General features: G+C 31.9%; 1 protein-coding gene across 1 annotated transcript in view; it reads left to right on the top strand.

Moving 5' to 3' along the window:
* The first annotated feature begins 3,632 nt into the window (after positions 1 to 3,632).
* LOC111413140 (slowpoke 2) overlaps positions 3,633 to 19,933 on the top strand; it is a 393,515-nt gene continuing 377,214 nt past the window's right edge. The window contains exon 1 of the mRNA XM_071197454.1: positions 3,633 to 3,998. Coding sequence (XP_071053555.1) covers positions 3,886 to 3,998 — 113 coding nt within the window. The 5' untranslated portion in view covers positions 3,633 to 3,885. The remainder of the gene's footprint in view (positions 3,999 to 19,933) is intronic.

Raw genomic sequence — 19,933 nt, 5'->3', positions numbered from 1 at the left:
GATTACCTATTCTCTGTGTAGTACCTTTTTAAAGCTGAAATTTTGACTAACAGACCTAAAATTTGTCCTAAATGTTGCATAGTAACTGGATCATTCTAACATGAATAAATATAAAGAGATAAATCGATTTATCTAAAATATGATTTTCGCACAATCATCTTCATCTGTGCTATTTAAGTTTCTAGTTCTATTGTTATTATAAAATATACATATATACTTTCTCGACTACGAAAAAACACTTAACTCATCACAAACTCATGCAGCTTTTCAAGACTCTGGACACAGACTAGAAGGACAGTAGATGCATTGAAAACCTTTATTGGCATCAGACTGCGCGAATAAAGTTCGAGAATAATGTTTTCAACAGCATTCCGATCAGAAGGAAAGTACATGAGGGATGCATCCTGTCGCCGTTCCTGTTTAACCCCTACTCAGAGGCAGTATTTCAAGAAGCACTTGATGATGCTGATATTGGTATTAAAGTTAATGGGGTTTGGATTAACAGCATCTTATACGCCGATGACACGATCTTGATTGCTGACAACTTAAAAGGGTTACAACGGTTAGTCGATGTAGTGGGAGAAACTAGCAGATCAATGAGCATAAATATAAATAAAATGAAGACTAAATTCATGATAATAAGAAACAACCTGGGCACATTCGAAGATGCCGAAGTAATAGTCAATACACGAATAGAAAGAGTAGACAAATTCAAATACTTGAGGATGTGGCTGCAAAACTAAGCAAGTCTGTTTAGCTTGTCCTTTGTAAACTCGCATAGAACAAGCGAGAAGTGCTTACTCGAGTAAATAAAGAACGCGAACTATTTACCACAATTAAAAAGAGAAAAGTTTCATATTTGGGATATGTTACATGACATGATAAACACAAATATCTTCAATGAATAATTGAGAGCAAATTAGAAGTGAGAAGAGGGATTGGTAGGAAAAAGATGTCTTGGCTCCGAAATGTTCGACGCCGGACCGGTTTGCACAACATAGAGGCTATAATCCATACTGCGAGGGGCCGAGAAGAGATGGAAAATATGATCGCAAACATCCATTAGTGGATAAGCATTGCAAGAACAAGATTATAAAATAAAGGATTTATCGTTCATTATTTTAATAACGATTTGTAGAGGATTTTCATTTGCTTTTCCTCAACCTTGATTATAAATTATAGACGTTTCAATGCATTTATCTCAATCCTAGCCATTTTACATAGTAACAATTTAAATGGTAACATTTAAAAATTAAGGTTGGCTGTTGTGCTTGCAGTCACAGCTTTAGTTATCATATGATTTGCTTTTCATAATAATAATAACATTTATTGAGCTTTCAAATGTTACAAGTAATAAAAGAAAGTATAAAACAGATAAAGCACCGTCAACAGAAAAAAAGAAAAAAATACAAATATATATTATACAAAATGAAAGCAATGTATATAAATAAAAAAGATAATTATATAATAACAAAATAAATTTTGCCGCCGGAGAATTCCTCCAAATCTAGACACTTTTCTGACCAACTTCTATCAGTTTGTCTACAGAAAAATGCTTAATGTTTAATTCCCCAAACTTTGTATTGGATTTTAGGAATATAATGACTCCTCCGTACCCAGCGTTACAATGTCTGTAATAGACCGTACCCAGATTGTAGTTAGGAAACTTCGTTCCAAATGCCCTTCCTTCATCCAATGTTCTGTGACGCAGATGACATCGATATTTTTCATTTGAGCATATAAAAACAGTTCCTCTATCTTATTCCTTAGAGATTGCATGATTATATTTTAATATACGAAAACCCAAGTTAAGATGATCGTAAATTATTGTCCGGGCTTTGTCTTTTCCTTCATTCTTTCCAGATGGAATAAAAAACGTTTTATTTTTACACCAATTGGCCATATTTTCTGTTCTACAGCCATTATTTCCGTTGAGGTGAATTTCAGGATTTCCTTATTTCATGGACCTACTTTTTAACGTTTCAATGGAATTTTATGGATACTACATCTGCCCTTCTATTGTTTTGGTACCCTTCCATAAGTGGGCATTTATAATTTATTGTTTTTATTATACAGTGTGCAGCAAAATTATGGAATAGATTCAATAAAACGCTTATAAACACTATTTTGCAAAAATTAAAAAAAAAATCCTAATTCTACAATATTCTTTTAAAATCAACAATAAAATTCTTTAATGAATTTTTTCCCTTATATTTCGAAACTTACGTTGTATATACAGTTAAGTGGCACTCACTTTTCACGTCGTGCTTTTTAATATCATAATTAATGTTTATGCGCTCGCTTTTGATTTTATTATTTTCATGTTACGAACTTTCATCAAGATATTTCGCTGTAAGTTTCCACTTTTTCAATTTTCAGTTACTGACTTCTTTTATGCTTTATTTCGCTTTTTTACTACATATCTTTAAATAAATGCCTTAGTTCACGCCATCTGGTTAATCGCAACCCGTATTTTGCAGTTGTACTTTAATAAAATTATATAAGATGTAAAAGTTTTACTATGTTTTACTTATTTTATATAAACGGGTAGGTATAACTTTGTTGTAGTGGTTGCATAAAATATCACGTGTCGTATTATTCTATTACGTAAAGCTGAGTAACAAGTAACTACAACTGCCGTGAAGTTGACGCCAAATCCCTGCAGCAAAATCAGATTGAGCGATGGAGTTTGTTTTATTGGTTTTAGACTGACTATTAAGCACTCAGCTACAGTTTAATAGATTAATTAAACTAACTATTGTAACTACATTACGTGATGTTTATAGCGGATTATTCCTAGTTAATATTATGACGCTGATTTTCTATCAAACTCCCTTAAACTAAACAAATATCTGTGCTAACAAAATTGTTGAAATTTACTTTTAAAATTATAATTTCAATTATTAAGTTTGATTAACTTTTCTTCGAGTTTTAGCAAGTTGGTATGAATAAGATATTAGTAATGAGATGGCTTCTACCAAGAAGTAGTTTCAATCAATCTACTACATTAGAAACTGAAATTTTTAGTGTTTCATAAAAGATATAATTAAAGCCAAAAGGTCAGATGGTGAATGTGTATCGATTACTATTAGTAGAAGTGGAAGTTCTCAAATATTTTTTCGATTAAGATGTTAAAAAAAACATTTATTTTACGAACAAAAATCTTACTTTATTAATGAAGATTTTCCTCATAAATATTAAAATGTTTAATATCTATAATGGCTTTAAAATGAATGAGTTTTGGAGGAACTTTCTTGTTATAAGCAATTTCGGCATCTTAAAGTAAAACTTTAAAGTATGTTACACCACCACACTCCAATATCATCTTTATTGAGATACGACGTAAACTTTATGTCCTAACAACCTGAATTTTGAACCATTTTAATAAAATGATTTTAAAATTTTATCATTAAAATGTACGTGTATTTCACATCTTGTTAGTTTTTCAAAATACTTCTTTCGGTTTTCATAGTAGGTACGGACCGGTTTTTTTAAGTCGTTATCGTCACGTGGTTAACAGCAGGTACAATTTTAATATCAAACAGATGGCATACAGCGCAAGACAGGCGGTGAGCGTCGGTGTTGTAGCGTCGCGACGCTCACACTTTCGTTTTGAACGTGTCGTGGTAAGCCGACGCCAACGTCGCGCAAAACGCGAACGGTTAAATTCGTAAAAACAATAAAATAAATCACTCCTATAAAACTTTATAAACTATTATCAATTTATCTTATTGGCGATTTTTCGATAAGTTTTTTTTGCGGTTGTGCTTTGTGTAAAAAACTAACTTTTAATTCATTTGATTTGTACTTTTAAATTTGAAGTGACTGCGGTACCGGATAAATTCGGTAGTTTGTGGCTTGTCCTCGATTGGCGTACTCCAGAGTATGGCCCTTTTGGGGAAAGAAAAGGAACGAGACACTGTACCCCCTTTACCACCCCGGTACCGACTTAGAGATCTCTTCATGGGGGATTATGCGTTCAACGACGACGGAGAAAGGTACGATACTTTTTTTATAAGTAGTAACTTTGAGAAAGTATTTATTTTATGATATAGAAAAAAAATTATTTGGGGTGAAAATATAATTAATTACATTAAAGGTAATTTTTTTAATAAGAAATAACCGCATTCATCACAAGAAGAAAATATATTTATTGATTTTAAAGATATACACTTTAACAAAATTGCTAAAATAATTCATTGTCTAATGAATGGACAAAAAATAAGGTTTATCTATTGTTATATGTGGTTTAAAAGCCGGTAGGGTAAGTAATAAAAGTTGAAAATGAAAGGAAAAACTGTTTGAGAACGAAAACTACACTGAGAAAAATAATGTGGGAAAACTACCTAAAATTTAGTCATATTATCTAGAATTTTTAGTCAAAAATTAGCTAACTACTACTACTAGTTATAAAAACTAATTCTATTTCGATAATTTAAGATAGATAAATTATCGAAAAATATATCTTATAAACATCTAATCAAATTAGTTTCATTATATAATATTAATAGATGTTTTTACTATTAATATTATTTTTATTATTAATGGTAGTAGATAGCTTTATTACTTAAATATAGACGTCCTACCTAATTTTTTGTATTAAGAAATATTTTCTATAAACGATCGATGTAACGATGAAAACAGGTAGACAAAACGACTAAAATACATTTAAATAAAGTATTTAATAATAGTACATTTGTCCATTTAGGTAAAATATTTCATTGTTAAATGTAGATAGATATTCAGACTAGAACAAAATACACAAAATACCAAATACTTTAGGTAACTAAACTACTCAACAACTAGACTTATCAACTAGTTTCTACGATGTAGTTTCTTTTTCTAAAAATTAGTTATATCTCCTCTCTAAATAGATAATTGTATATGTCAGCTAGTTAGGTAAATGAATAAATTTTCTAGCAAAAATCTTATCATTTTTCTCAGTGCAATGAAAATGTAGTAAACTCGAACTATTGACATATCAGACTAGAAAATTGAAGCTAATACTAAAACTATCATTATTAAAAATTCCATTCTTTCGTGAGAAAAAAGGAATAAAATCAACGTAACACTATACAGCTACAATCTAATTAAAGCAAAATTAAGAAATAATGTTTCTTATCTAATTAACGTTTTAGACTAGCAACTAAAAGTTTTTATTGTTATAAATATTTTCGTTGGGAATAAAAGCTTATTGATCATTAAAGGATGACATCGATTACGATTAAAAATTAGCGGGAATAAATTGGCTACGTGGCCAAATGGTATATTAGAAAATTTAAATCGTGCAAAAAATATTAAAAAGTAACATCAAAGAAATAATTGCAAAGATGGTGAAATATATTGAAGAAAAGAGAATATACCGGAAAAACTTGGCGGAGATTACAGATTTCAAAATAACAAAGCCAGAGGCCTCCTATGTAACAAATTGCCACTCATCGATATACCCATCTACGTCCCATCTACGTCGATATACATAGATGGGCTATAGAAGGTAAAAATGGAATTTATTTCCTCCACAGTTCAAAACATCTTATAGTTGGGTGAACCGCTTTAAAGAAGCAAATAGATTGCTTGTAAGCTGAAAAATTACCAAATTTGTATTTCAATTTTCTATTAAACTCTCTTCACAGAATGGTTGGAAAGTATAATGCTAAACATCACGAATGAGGATCTAGAAATTATACTAAGAGATAGAAAATTATTAAATTCAGTCCAATAAAATGGTCTATACACAATTTCCGCAAGACACAATACTGGCACTCTGACATATTACGAATTCCCCACATCATTGATTTTTGCCTAATAAATTATATGGAACTACATAACAATAGACCATTCCTCTAACTTATCAGCTGACCATTCCCTTTTCTTTGTAAATTTACATTTAGATGCACACAGGACTTTAAATCCTTTTCTTATCAACAAGGGTACCAATTGGCAGGATACCTGAAACAGCGATAACGAACCTAACCCATATGCAGGAAGCTGCACGGGCTGGTACGCAGGCAACTAAACACACGGACGCGTTGAATATTTACCCAAATCATATATTGCAGCAAATGCGATAAAAAAAACGTAAGAAAAAAAAATTCTGCGTTTAAAAATTCATCCATATGACGTTACTTGGAAGGTCTAATAAATTCAGGTGAGACAAACTATTCTTTATGAAAACTTAACAAATCCAAAAAGCCATGCGATATGAATCACCCGATGGGAATATAAAATGGGCAAGAAGCGACAAAAACAAGGTTTGGACATTTGCGGGATATGTAACATCAGTCTTTCAACCTCACAGGTCCCTCAGCAAATATGTTTACCGACGGAAAAGTTTAAAAATACCTTCTCGATGTGATTACAAGTTTGAAACCTAGGAAAGCCTTTGGTTATTATTTCATTGCATGACAAATATTGAAGCAAGTATCTGATAAGGTAATCAAACTCATTAACTACATCGTGAATACTATGCTTCGACTCGAATACTTCCCAGTATCATGAAAAATTGCTGAGGTTAAAATGATAGTCTATTAACCCAAAGTATAACGGTATCTTACCGTCCTATCAAATGCTGGTAGTCAAACTACATTCTTATCTGAAAAATGTAATACCAACTTATTGATGTGGCTTCAGAGAACACCACGGCTCCATTGAACAGGTATTATACATAGATTCATCAAAACAGTGAGACTGAAAAAGCTACTTGGTGTTATGATATATTTACTAAACTTAAAAAAAAACAGCTAACTCGCCAATACTATTCCCTACTGCGATCATATTTGGAGGAGAGGCTCCACAGGATGTTCAACCCAATCTTCTATCCATACCAGTTGGAGTCCTACAGAGCAGTATTTACACCACCACAGCTATCTATGCTGCCGATACTGTTATCTTGACCTTACACAGAATCTCCAAATTGCTTCTTACTATTTTCAAAGGCACTTACTCAAATTGACTAAACAAGAGAAAATTGCAAAAAATCGGTACGGGTCACTTTTACATTAAACCGAGAGACGTGTCCATAAGTATGTTCCTCTCCCAATTCAAATTGAAATTAAATACTTAGGAATCCATTTAGACAATCATTTAACATTGGGAAAAGGCATTTGGATTAAGAACAATCATGCCTTAGTGTAGAAAATAAATTGCTTCTGTATCATTGAATCCTAAAGCCTAAATGGACGTATGGTGTGCAGGTCTGAGGGAATGCCAGTAAGAATCATATACAAAAAATACTACGATACTACTTATAACTACTTAATAATTCTTCCTCAATACATCATGCATATCATAATCTGATGGTACATCCACTGTTTACTTACCCACTATGTTACTTTTGTGTTTGTTATAATTATTGTTTTTTACTATTTTTTATAATAGATGGCAGTAATAGAAATAAATTAAAAAAATTAAATTTTCTTAAACTAAATGATATTACCTAAGTCACGTGATTTAGGATTTAAAACAGTATTATTTGCCATTTAGCCGATGTCATCTACAACGCAATGCTTCATAATCAACCTATCATATCTGCGAATTGGAATTTTTATTCTCGATTTTTAATTGTGAAAAATGAAAGTGGATGTGTTTTAAACATATCCATTTTTGTGGTAACTCATTGATATGAGACTGCGTTCTTGTTAAAAGTTGTTATGTTATTTCCTAATTAATTATTCTTCCTACATTGTTTCTTAACTTTACAATATTCTTTTAAAATCAATGATAATATTTTTAGTGAGTCGACTCACTTTTTATGTCGTGTTTCTTAATGTCATAATTATTGTTAACGCGGTTGCTTTAGATTTTATTATTTTTACCATGTTACTAACTTACAGTAATATATTTCGCTTTGAGTTCCCACATTTTCGATTTTCAGTTGCTAACTTGTTTTATGCTTTATTTTTGCCATTTATCACTAATTCTTAAGTGCCTTAGTTCATACCATCTGGTTAATCGCAGTGTTTATTGTTTCGCAATAATACGTATTTTGCAGTTGTAAATTTAATAAAGCCTATGTTATATAAGGAGTCTGGATAAGTTCTTACTACTTTTTGTTACTAATTTTGTTATATTTGTGTATAAAATATTACCTTTCGTATTAATATATCACGTAAAGCTGACTAACAAGTAGCTATAACTACTACGAAGTTTACTCTAAATTCATGCTGGCGAATCAGATTGAGCAGTTTGTGTTATTGGCTTTAGATTGACTATTAAGCATTTGTAGTAGAGTAATTGATTTTCTACAGATTAATTAAACTAACTATTGTAACGAGTTTACGTGAGATTAATAACGAATTACTTCTAATTAATATTATCACTTAAACTAAACTGATTTTATCTACACTAGTTTATCTTACCTATACAAAGTTAGTAACTTACCTATACTACGAACACTTTAAAAGAAACAAAAAGGTAGGTAATCAGAAAAATTACAAAATTTGTTTCTCAAAAATAATTTTTAAATGACTATCATCTAAAATAACTGGCTAAAAAATTATGACAGAGAAAAAGTACCGAATCTAAATATAAATTTATAAATCTAATCTAAATAGCCCTGAATATAGCTATTATACAAAGTAAAGAGGTTTTAACTCAGACGATATCATCTACAATACATTGCTATATAATTCAATCCTGTATGAAGGGTTCCCAATCCCCATATACATATTATATGGGGATTGGAAGCTGTCTTCCTTGACTTTTAATTGTGATAATAGTTGTGTTAATTGAGGTTTCCTTAGGCACCTTTAGAGATATGTTGGCAAACACAATGTTCATAACATATAAGACATTGATTTTGGCATCATAATTTGGAAAGGTAATTTTAGAACACATGAATAATTGGCTACCAAATGTGTATACAGATCATTCCGGTTAATCGGGACACATTTAGCCTCGCCCAATATGTCTCAAATAAACGGGTATCCAAAAAAATGAAAATATGATTCAAAAACTTATTGAACTAAAATGTAAACTGAAAATGTAGAAAAAAAGATACTAGACAAACTAACATTATTGGCTATCTACAGTTTTTTATGTATATAATCTACACATTCATTGTATAAAAAAGTGTATAAACGTGTATAAAAAATGTCTTAACTCCTGTATGTAGTTTTAGCTTGTTGAGTAGATATAGGATTAGTATCAGGTGTGTCTTCATCATCACATCTTTCTCCATGTTAGTTTCAGCTGCAATCATTCTGTCGCTTCTATAGTTTATGTCAGCTAAGTTATCTGTGATCTTTTGTCTGACCAATATGTTCATGCTAGATAATGCTCGTGCGTCCTGAAGCGTACTGAAATACAGTAGCATATACTCCCCATAATATTTTAATTCCTTGCTTTTTTTAATGGTTTCGGAGATGCGCAAATGTCTCTTTTGTGTTCTATAAGCTCTTCAATAATTTCTTGATCTTTTCTGCTGAGTAACCTTACGTTCAAACTATTCGTAGCTGCGTACTTTTCCTTTTGTATCGTAATTCCTTTACACGTGCTCCATTTCTTGCCTGTGTCATCACCTCGTATCCACCCTGTTCCAAGGCAAAACTTTTGGCCCTATGAGCAGTTTCTTAATCTTGAAACCCTCCCCCTTTATCCGGCATTTGGATCGACACGACAACCCTTAGGCTACTCGATCCACCTACGGATTTCGTGGCGGAGCTTTACTTTGATGAAATTCATTATTTTGTTTTCTAGACATAATATCTTCAACGATATTGGAATTGTCCTCATTATTGTATCTCAAATATGTTTTTGCAATCTATTAAATCGAACATTGTGTTTTGATCTTTGAAGCCACTTGACAATTAGAACAATTTCGTATACACTTACTACCAAAACCTCTCTAACTGTCTGCTACAAATTGTATCGCTTATAGCACGTTTCGTTTCAAGCTAACCACTTTTGTACTCTATGATGCTAAATTACCAAACGATGTTAAATGATATCGCAGTTCAAAATTGATAACATCTATATTAATCGTCGTTATAGAGGCAGCAGTTAAAGATAATAATTGTAATCGAATATTTTTAGTTGGGCCATGTGTGGATGAGCTAGACAGTTATGGATTAATAATAAAATCTTTCTAGGTTTTCGTAGATTTCGTTCCCTATCCATTAATTTTTTTTCTTTTATTATCAGGTCCCTACATATTAGTGCAGTATAAGATTGTTTTAGACGGTCCATAGATCTTTTGCAAGTACCAGTGACTCTTTTGTGTAACATAAAGAACCATCAAGTTTAGCAACTCTTGATGTTTTTCAAACACCTATCCAACGAGAAATCCAATCATTCGTGGCAATAAAATCTTCGTGTCCTAATTTCCGCCCAAGTTCTTCTGCTTTCAATTTGAAATAGGGTCTGCTGACACTCCTCTATGGGTAACTTCCGAAAACCAGCGATTAAGAGCTTCGTCTACATGCCGTTGTTTTCCGTCCCGCTTTCGTTTACGGGATGTTCTTGATTGGTTTTCGTTATTTGTCCATTGTCTTTCTAGTTCATCCCGACCCGTGCGACGACAGCACCAAATCTCTCTGCAACAGACTATTATCCTTGTTTTTCTATCTACTTTACAAGCCGATATCTTCGTTGTCATTGGCGATTCTTTTTCCTGTCGATATCTTGATATCCTCAGCGAAAAAAATTAGAGAACGGCCAATATTTTAAAATATCAAGCTCGTGTGCCATTATGGAAACGAATTTTAAAAAAAAGCTTTATCAATTTGGAAAGAACACACTTTGGGCTATCTAAATATCTAAATCCGGGGTTTGTCCCATCAATATCTATCGGCACAATAGAATCGGTAAATTGACCTTTCTCAATACAATTCTTTTATTTGGTGGGAACAAAAACGCTAAACCCGTATCAATAATGTAGGAAACTTTCTATTCTTTCTATTGATGCATAAAATCGATTACAATGTTTTAAAACATTTTTTTTTGTAAACACACCCTAGCGGTTCGTGTTTAGAGCGCATTAAATAACATTCGGGTTAATAACTTTCTTATATGATACGGACAAAATTCTAGGAAACTTTCCGCTCTATACAGTGGTATATAATTTTAGTAGATCACCTGGTTGCACAAGCATTTTCATCCTCAAAAACCGAGATAATCGAATGTAATTGCCGTTTGTAATTATAGTAATATGTCTAGATCGATGAAAATAAAAAGTAATGGTACAAAAATGTTGGAATTGGTGTTGTTCTAACTATTGTATTTTATTTATTATGCTCTACAGTTTGTGTACATAATTCGCAATATGATTGAATTAAGAGATCGTTAGGGCTACAGATTTTGTGGACATGTTGACCGCACATAGCACATACATTAAGCAAAATCTGGATTCGATTGGGTTCCCATTTAGGTTGGCTTGGGTTCGGATTTTCTGCTCATCAACTGCGTGTTTTATATGAAAAATACAACAGAAAAGGAAAGAGAAAGCTCCGGTCGGACAACATTTAAAACATAATAAAAAAATCACACTTAATTATTACAAGTTATTGAATTATTAATAAAATAATAGTAAATTTAACTAAATGTAAGTCTCTATCAAGTCAACTCCTAAATTAGCGCATTTTTCAATACGTTTTCGGGATGCTCCAAAAACTGCCTATACATGCTCTCTAGGAATTGATCACAGTTCAATCAATTCCAAGAGAGCATGTATAGGCAGTTTTTGGATGTGTTGTTCTATTTTTTAATATTTCGGTATCATTCGGAATGTGTTCTTGGTAAACTATTTGTTTTACTCTTCACCAAACAAATGAATCCATTATTGTGAGATCTGGAGATCTGGCCGGCTAAGATATCACGTTCATTCTCCCAAACCATCTTTCGCCAAATTGACTATTTAGCCAATCACTAATCATTTTTGTTGAATAAGCATGGCAGCCATCATGTTGAAAGAAATGAGTCTGTAGAACATCTAAAGAAAGTTCGTCAACAAACCTTTGTCAGAATTTTTAAATAATTTTGTTGGTTTAATCTTCCTTCAATAAAGAACGGTTCGATTATTCCCAGCTCGTAAGACCACCCATTTTTAAAATACTCCATTTTTGCATTAATTGCTCTAAATGCTCTAATACTGACAGTTTTGGAAAGAAGGAACACCATTTATGGTAAAAGTACATTCATCAGAAAAAATTATTAGATTATGGAAACGTCTATTTTTTGTAAAATTAGAAATCTTAGTTTTAATTTAGTTAAATCTTAGTTCTTTAATTAGAATCTTCTAAATATTGTGGCAAAACTTGGCTTTGTACGGATAAATTCTGCTTGCTTTATAAATTCTTTGTAAATGTGTTTTATTTATGTTTTTACTTCGATTTCTTAGAGACATGGTAGGAAATGCATCCGTTGAATGTGAAACAACTCAAGTACCTGTATTAGTTTCATCGTAATTTTTCTTTCTTATAGTGAACACTTCCTGTTTTAAGAAATCCTTTGATTAAACGCCAACAAGTACTTCTGTTAATTCCAGTATTTGGAATTTTTGCACTAAATAAAGCAATAACCATATTTATCGATTTTTCCCCGGTTCCGTAACACTGAATCACGTAAACTTTTTCTTCTAATGTTAACATTGTATTTAAAAAACACTTTGTTTATTAAATTACAGTTTGACAGATTAACATTGACAGGAAAGCAATTTTGTTTTTCCATAGCAGTTTTTGTTAGAAATAAAATTGTTTGATATAGATTTTTATCAAAGTATTCCGAAAATTTGCATGTGGCCATAGTTTTTCATTCTAAACAAAGCTTCTTAGTAACACTTTCACGTACTGTAAATAGAAAAGGTACTTTATCTGTCACAAAAAGAGTTTTTCTTACACTGCCAAGGCTCACATGTTTTTTAAAAATTAATAATATGTTCAAAATTAGTCTTTACCCAAGTAGGGCTAAACTCCAAAAAATGACAATATCGAAAAATTTTTATCTTTAATAAGAGTCATTTCACGTATCCGGGGACATACTGTATAATATGTGTCTAAAAAAATGTCTCATTAAAGCCACGATTTTTTAAACAAAATTATTCTGAGTGATGAGGCCCATTTACAGCTGTCTGATTATGTCAACAAGCAAAATTGTCAGATTTGGGGCTCCGAAAACTTAACACAATTGGTCAAACAAGCACTTCATCAACAACAAGCGACAGTTTGGTGCAGTTTTGGGTTGGCAAAGTAATAATAAGCATTTTATTGTTTTTGATAATTACAATTTTCCCCTTAATACATTCTAATATACAGGGTGAGTTGGGAGGAACGGACCAAACTTTAGAAGTATATTGTACGCTTGAAAATAATGTAAAAAAACTTATATGTTGTTATCCGATTTTCTTTTATTTTATTTCTTTTATTGCATAACTCTTACTGCATAACTACAATTAAACAAAATCTTATACATTAACATTAAATATTGGTCATCAGCGTTATTTTAGTAATTGTTCGAAAATATCGCCATTAACTTCTAAACATTTCCGGCTTCGTTTACTAAGAGCTCTTGTTGCTTTCCTAATTGCTGCATGATTTTCCTTAATATTAACTGCAACATTTAGAATACGCCTAAGAAGTGCATCCCTAGTGTCAACTTTGATTTTGTATACCTCACTTTTGAACCATCCCTACAAACAATAATCAAGTGCTGTGAGATCTGGAGATCTTGGAGGCCAACTAATAGGACCACCACGACCAATCCAACGCCCTGGAAACCTTTCGTCCAAATGTTGCTTGACCTGACGAGCGAAATGCGCCGGAGCTCCATCGTGTTGAAAGTACATTTGCCTTCTAATGTTTAGAGGAACATCCTGCAGTAAATCATTTAATTCATTTTGTAAAAACTCTAGGTAATGGTTTCCTGTGAGGCGATTCTCCAAAATGAAAGGGTCAATTAAATAACCGTTGATCATACCACACCACACATTTACCGAAAACTTGTGTTGAAAGTTGTTTTCGATTGTTGCATGGGGATTTTCATCAGACCATACGTGACTATTACGAGTATTATGTAGGCCGTCGCGGGTAAATGTTGCTTCATCCGTGAAAAGAATATGCGATACAACACGATGATTATTATTTATCCACCGACAAAATTCGACTCGTTTAACATAATCTTCCGGCAGTAGATGTTGTACCTTACCTAAATGGTATGGATATAAGCATTGCTCGTGGAGTGAGTTTATTACTCTCTTTTGTGGGATGTCTAATTGAACAGCAATTCTGCGGGAGCTGGTCGTTGCATCTTCTTCTACTAGATCCAAAATATGTTCTACTTGATTTAAACATTGACGCGTAGCTCGTTCAGATGTTACTTTAACGCTGGGAAGTGTACCGGTTTCGCGCAGTTTATTGAAAACCCTAATAAAAACGTTTTTATTAGGATGTCTGCGATTTGGAAACCGTTGACGATATTCATCTGCAGCAGCTGTAGCACTCCCGTTACAAAAACCATATACAAATAACAAGTCTGTATATTCTAAATGTGAATAAGTACTTGGCATTTTATAGCACTTAATGCAAATCAAACTGTCAAATCTACGTTAAATGTTTAACTGTAGTTATGCAATCAATTGAAAACAAATGAAAATCGGATAACAACATATGAGTTTTTTTATATTATTTTCAAGCGTACAATACACTCCTAAAGTTTGGTCCGTACCTCCCGACTCACCCTGTATATTATTATTGGGTATATGTATATGGGTTGGCATAGTAATTGGACCCTATTTCTTCCAAAATGCTGGTGCGACTATTGCAGTGAATGAATTGCGTTACTGAACGATGATAACTGACTTTTTTGGCCCGAAATTGATGCCATGGATACGGTCGACGTTTATTTTCAAGATCACACAACAAAAATTATTTTATTTGATAAATGTAATTACACTCTCGAATGCAAAATAAAAAAAATCAAGTTGTCGTTGCATCTTGAAAAGTTTGACAACTAAACAGTTGAAAATTTTGTTTAGTCAAATTCACATTTCAAATTTTATGTTTATCCGACAAGTCCGTCCTATACTTAATGAACACTGGTATATTTCTTACATCTAATTTGTATCTGTTATTAATCTCTTTATGTAGATTACGTTGCTAAATTTCATTAAAATCGGCAAGTAACGCCCGTATATACCTTATACCATCTTATTTCACCATAAACTTCTTAACTACTAATTTACGGATTTTATTCGAAGTATTTTCAAAAATACTTGACAGGATTTTATCACGATATTCTTACGAATAGTATCATCCCTGTAACATCACAGGGGTAGTCTGCGGAGCATAGGAAAACGTACATTCTTAAACGAAGTATAAGTAGACTTAACACCGCCAAAATCGATTGGGTAGATTGAAAATTATTCCTAAAATCTACGGATAGTTTAACCTTTTAACCTTTTCAACCCTTTTACTCGCCCAGCGCTTTTACCACACATATAAAAAATACGTTAATCTTCTTTTGATGTATTCTATCGCTGCACCAAGTTATATCAAAATCGATAACGGACAGTTGTGATACAAATTCTGCATGTTTCTACATCCACAAATTATATGGTTTGAGAAGGTTGGAATCGAAATTTTATTTTTTTAACGTTCCCCGCAGTGTCATTTTTATTTCATGAGCCCAAGCTTATCTGTTGTATGTATGTAAAAAAAGTTGTTGGTGTCAATTTAGATAAATGTCAATCTGGAACTATTTTTCCTCCTATCGTGACAGGCAATAAGGTTCAATCGGGAGTGTGACATTGTTTCATGGTCCTAAGCCGGATGACGAGATAATTCTCCAATCATTAGTATTTTATGGTGCGATAAGAGTATTCTCATCTATATAAATTTCATATCCCATCAGTGTGGTTTTCCCCATCAAAAACAGATTTGAAATATTGATCCATTTTTCACAAATTTCAATCTCCATTACTTTTTGATTTAAATCCCCTTAAAAATATTTTTCCAGAAAAATAAAAAAATTGTGTTTTCAGTGTCAATTAAAACAGAATACAATTGTTCCAATTTGGTTGATTATCCTTAGGTTTGTTTATTGAAGTCTTGGAATTCAATCTGCAATTTGAATTATTGACAGTTAGTTTCACGCCTAGAGCAACTGGCAATTTAGCGTTAATCCTCGGCGAGTCGTTTGATGTTTGTTCTGTAGATACGCTGTAAAGAAACGATCGTTCATCATTTTGGTGTACGAAGATTTAAACTATTTGAGTTTCAACGCAAACACATAAGTGTTCGAAATTTGCAAAACACACAAACCGAATGAAAAAAGATAGGAATGTAGTTCAGCAATTATTGTTATAGTGAAAAGCTGAAACTCTTCAAAATTTAATTAGAAAGAAACATGGATAATTAAACTTGGTTTCGTTGAATCACGACGGTTCATTAATGGTGAGTGTTTTTCCATGTTTACTATAGAGATTTCATGAAAGAATTGCAGTTTCATGAACTCAATTTAATGAGCTTTTTGTTTTTTGAATGAACTGCATGGCTTACTAGATACTTATCTCAAAAAAACGGTTTCACTTACTAACAATGTAGCTCCTAATAGAGAAATCAAACGAATATAAGATACCAATATACCTAGAATTCGTGGATTACGAAAAAGCTTTCGATGGCATCGCAACTTGGGCTATACCGGGAGCACTGCGAAACTGCAGAATCGATAGGAGATATAATCAATTATTGCGAACAATATCCGATAAAGCAACTGTACCATATCAAATTCTTGACAAAATGATACCGATACGTTTGAAGAGGGGAATCCGCTAAGGGGTAGGCTATCTTTTAAGTTGTTTACTCTAGCTTTCGAAGATGTTTTTAAAGGATTAAAGTGGACAAATAAAGGACTAGACATAAACTGCAAATACCTAAATCATCTTCGTTACGCTGACGATGTAGTAACAATTGCAATAAAGCAATTGTGGGATTAAAAATGAATTTTAATAAAACGAAAATTATGTTCAATAAAGATCACAGAATATTCGTCGATGAAAACGAAATAGAAAAACTTTTAAAATACGTATATTTGGGACATAAGAACACTTAAAAATCAATGTGTTTAATACTTGCAGAAAAATATAAAATCCCTAAGGGTAGCATGGAAAGCACCATGCTTGGGATTCCCTAGAAGACAAGAACACAAATACTTGGATACGAAAAAACAAGAATAACTGACGTAATCAGGTTTGCTGTAAAGCAGAAATGGGCGTTTACTGGTTACGTGGCACGAATGGAAACGGATGGAGCAGAGCTACATTGGTTACGAGATACTATTCTTATATGAGAGGATGACCATCTCTGAGATGGACTGATGATTTAACATTGATATATAGCTGGATTTAATTGAATCCAACGAGCATATAATCATCATGAATGGAAGATGCCTCTTCAAGGTCTGTCTTATCCAGCTGCATATTAAAACCTAACTAACGATGTAAATATTGATCTTTGGGAATAGATCGACTACTCCTGCTACAAAATACAAAAGAATGTTGGCGCTAATATTCTTCTGCAGAATAAAACTGAAGTGTTGCGACATTCTTTTATCATTGACAGCATAATGTTATTGAACTAGTTAAGGGCTAATATAATTTAACCATTTCCTTCTAACGATATAAATCTCAGGTAAAACTTAAGTTAAAGTATGGAGCAGTTGTAGGAAATGTTGAAATGTTGATTGTACAATACTGACACATTCATATGGGTAATACTTCCTTTAAAAATCTTCCTCCATTTATTATAAACCTCGAATATTCTGATTCAAAAGGTGATGATCACAGCAAATTCATTAATTCATTTGATGATCACACCAAACGTTTTGAGTTGTTTATATGCCTTTAGTTTACATAGGCGATTGGTTCTATTCACGTTAAAAGCATTTTAATTTGATACCTACTTGTTTATTTCCATTAGATATTATAGATGTATATAGAATGTATGTATTAGTTTCTTAACCTATCTAGTTACTGAAAATGTTACTAGAAATCAGAAAAATAACATAAATTTTATAAGGACCTTTGGAAATACCGACAAAAACGTGTATACCTTATTGCATAATGTGAACATAATAGATGCATACATTTGTAAACCATAACTACTTTTAAAAAACTCAAGAAATAGGTTTGGTTTATTAGATTTACTAACTCCAGAAGACTTTCAGCTGATTTAAATTATTTAAATTATCTTTTAAAACCTCTAATTACAAGTCTGTATAGTGAAATATATTTTGAGATGTAAAGTTTACTAAATGAAATCACAAAATCTTAAATAACTATATTGGTCTGTAATTACACCTTCCTTCAAACAAAAACATTGTGATTATATAGATCAAAATGTGCTATATGTAAACCTGTATTACATTTTCCACTCTCATGTACCGACTTTTGTTAGTTGTATTTGTTTAATTCCTGAAAAATTAGCATTAATTAGCAATGATTTTCAACCTTTTGGAACAAAATGCCCCTTTATATGGTTGGTTTTTAAGTCGCCCCATATACAGTTTTCGATGCGTTACTTTCTGATTAAGTTAAGTTAGTCTCAAAAAAAAATTAATTTAAAGCCAACAAAAGTAGATAGCTATATTGCATTATTACGAAGGCTTTCACGGCCTCTATTAATTAAACTAAAACTAGAACTAACACTATCAGTAGAACTAACACTAAAACAAGGAACTTTTAGATTAAACCGTATGGGTCTATGGAAAAAGTGTATTCAAATATTGTACTTTTAACCCAAAGATATAAAAAAGGTGTCTATATTAAATTTAAAGTTTAAATGACAATCTTGAAGTTAATGACCTTTACATAACTTAGTAATACTAGGTTCTAACTTAGTGAGGTAAAGACTTAGGTCACCATTTTCGCAAATTTTTGAACGATTTCTTTGCTTTGTAAGTATTTGCGATACAGTGCTAAATCGTTTTTCTATTAAAAATGACGTTAGAAATGCCATAATTAAAATAATGAAATTCATTCCATATCGGTTAAAATGTTGTTCTATTTTTTATGCAAAATTCTTTCAAACTATTTTGTTCAAAAGTTATTTTAGCCTCAACATTTACCTGCAATTGATTAATGTTTCTTGAATACTTGACTTGTATTACAACAAAATCGGTGGTGAATGGATTAATTACCCAATCAAGAATATAAATGTCTTCAGCACCTTTAAATCGAAATTTCATGTCTGCAATTAAATTGTCTAAATGTTTGCAATAAACTTTTATAATTAATATAAGCCAATATGTTTTTCAAAGGAATTTGATTTTCATAAAAATAGATTTTCATGCATTCATATATTGATCTGCCTTTTGTATCACTGATTAGAAGTTTACTTAATAACATTTCAGCTTTGATTTGTGTATTGTTTATATATCAAACATAAGCCATTAATATTATGTCTCCTCCTCGCACAGTAAGTGTATTTTCATCTAATTGTATGGTGAATTCTCGTGTTTGTAGATCCACAATTAGTTGACCTTCAACGTCATTGGCTATTTCATTAGTCCTTCTTGATATAGTGTTGTTACTTAAAGGAATCATCGATATAATTTTATTTGGATAGTCGTGAAATCTTGTAACACTTCATTTATCAAAATTAACTCTTTTACGTTTTAAACTAATCACTCTTTTCTTTTTATAAGGATGTTTTCTATTTAAAAGCTCAACCATTCGCTATGGCTCCATGTTTCATTGCTTCATTGGAAAATTGAATTATAAATTATTGTTCTTTTATAATTCTTGTGGTATTTTCTAGAATCCCAGAAGTTTCAGAAATATTCACCCTTCCAAATCATAAATCTGGAACATCTTAAATAATAAATTAATTATTAGGGCACTTACTTAAGGTACTTACAGTTACGGAAATCTGAAAATCCGGAACGTTTAGATTTTGCAAGCATTTGGCACATAAAAGTAAGGGTAATAATGAAATTCGCGAAAAAC

The sequence above is a fragment of the Onthophagus taurus genome, chromosome 1 (assembly GCF_036711975.1).
Source record: "Onthophagus taurus isolate NC chromosome 1, IU_Otau_3.0, whole genome shotgun sequence".
Classification (NCBI taxonomy): Eukaryota; Metazoa; Arthropoda; class Insecta; order Coleoptera; family Scarabaeidae; genus Onthophagus; species Onthophagus taurus.
The sequence above is the reverse complement of the archived record's forward strand: the minus strand, read 5'-3'. Positions and strand labels throughout refer to the sequence as shown.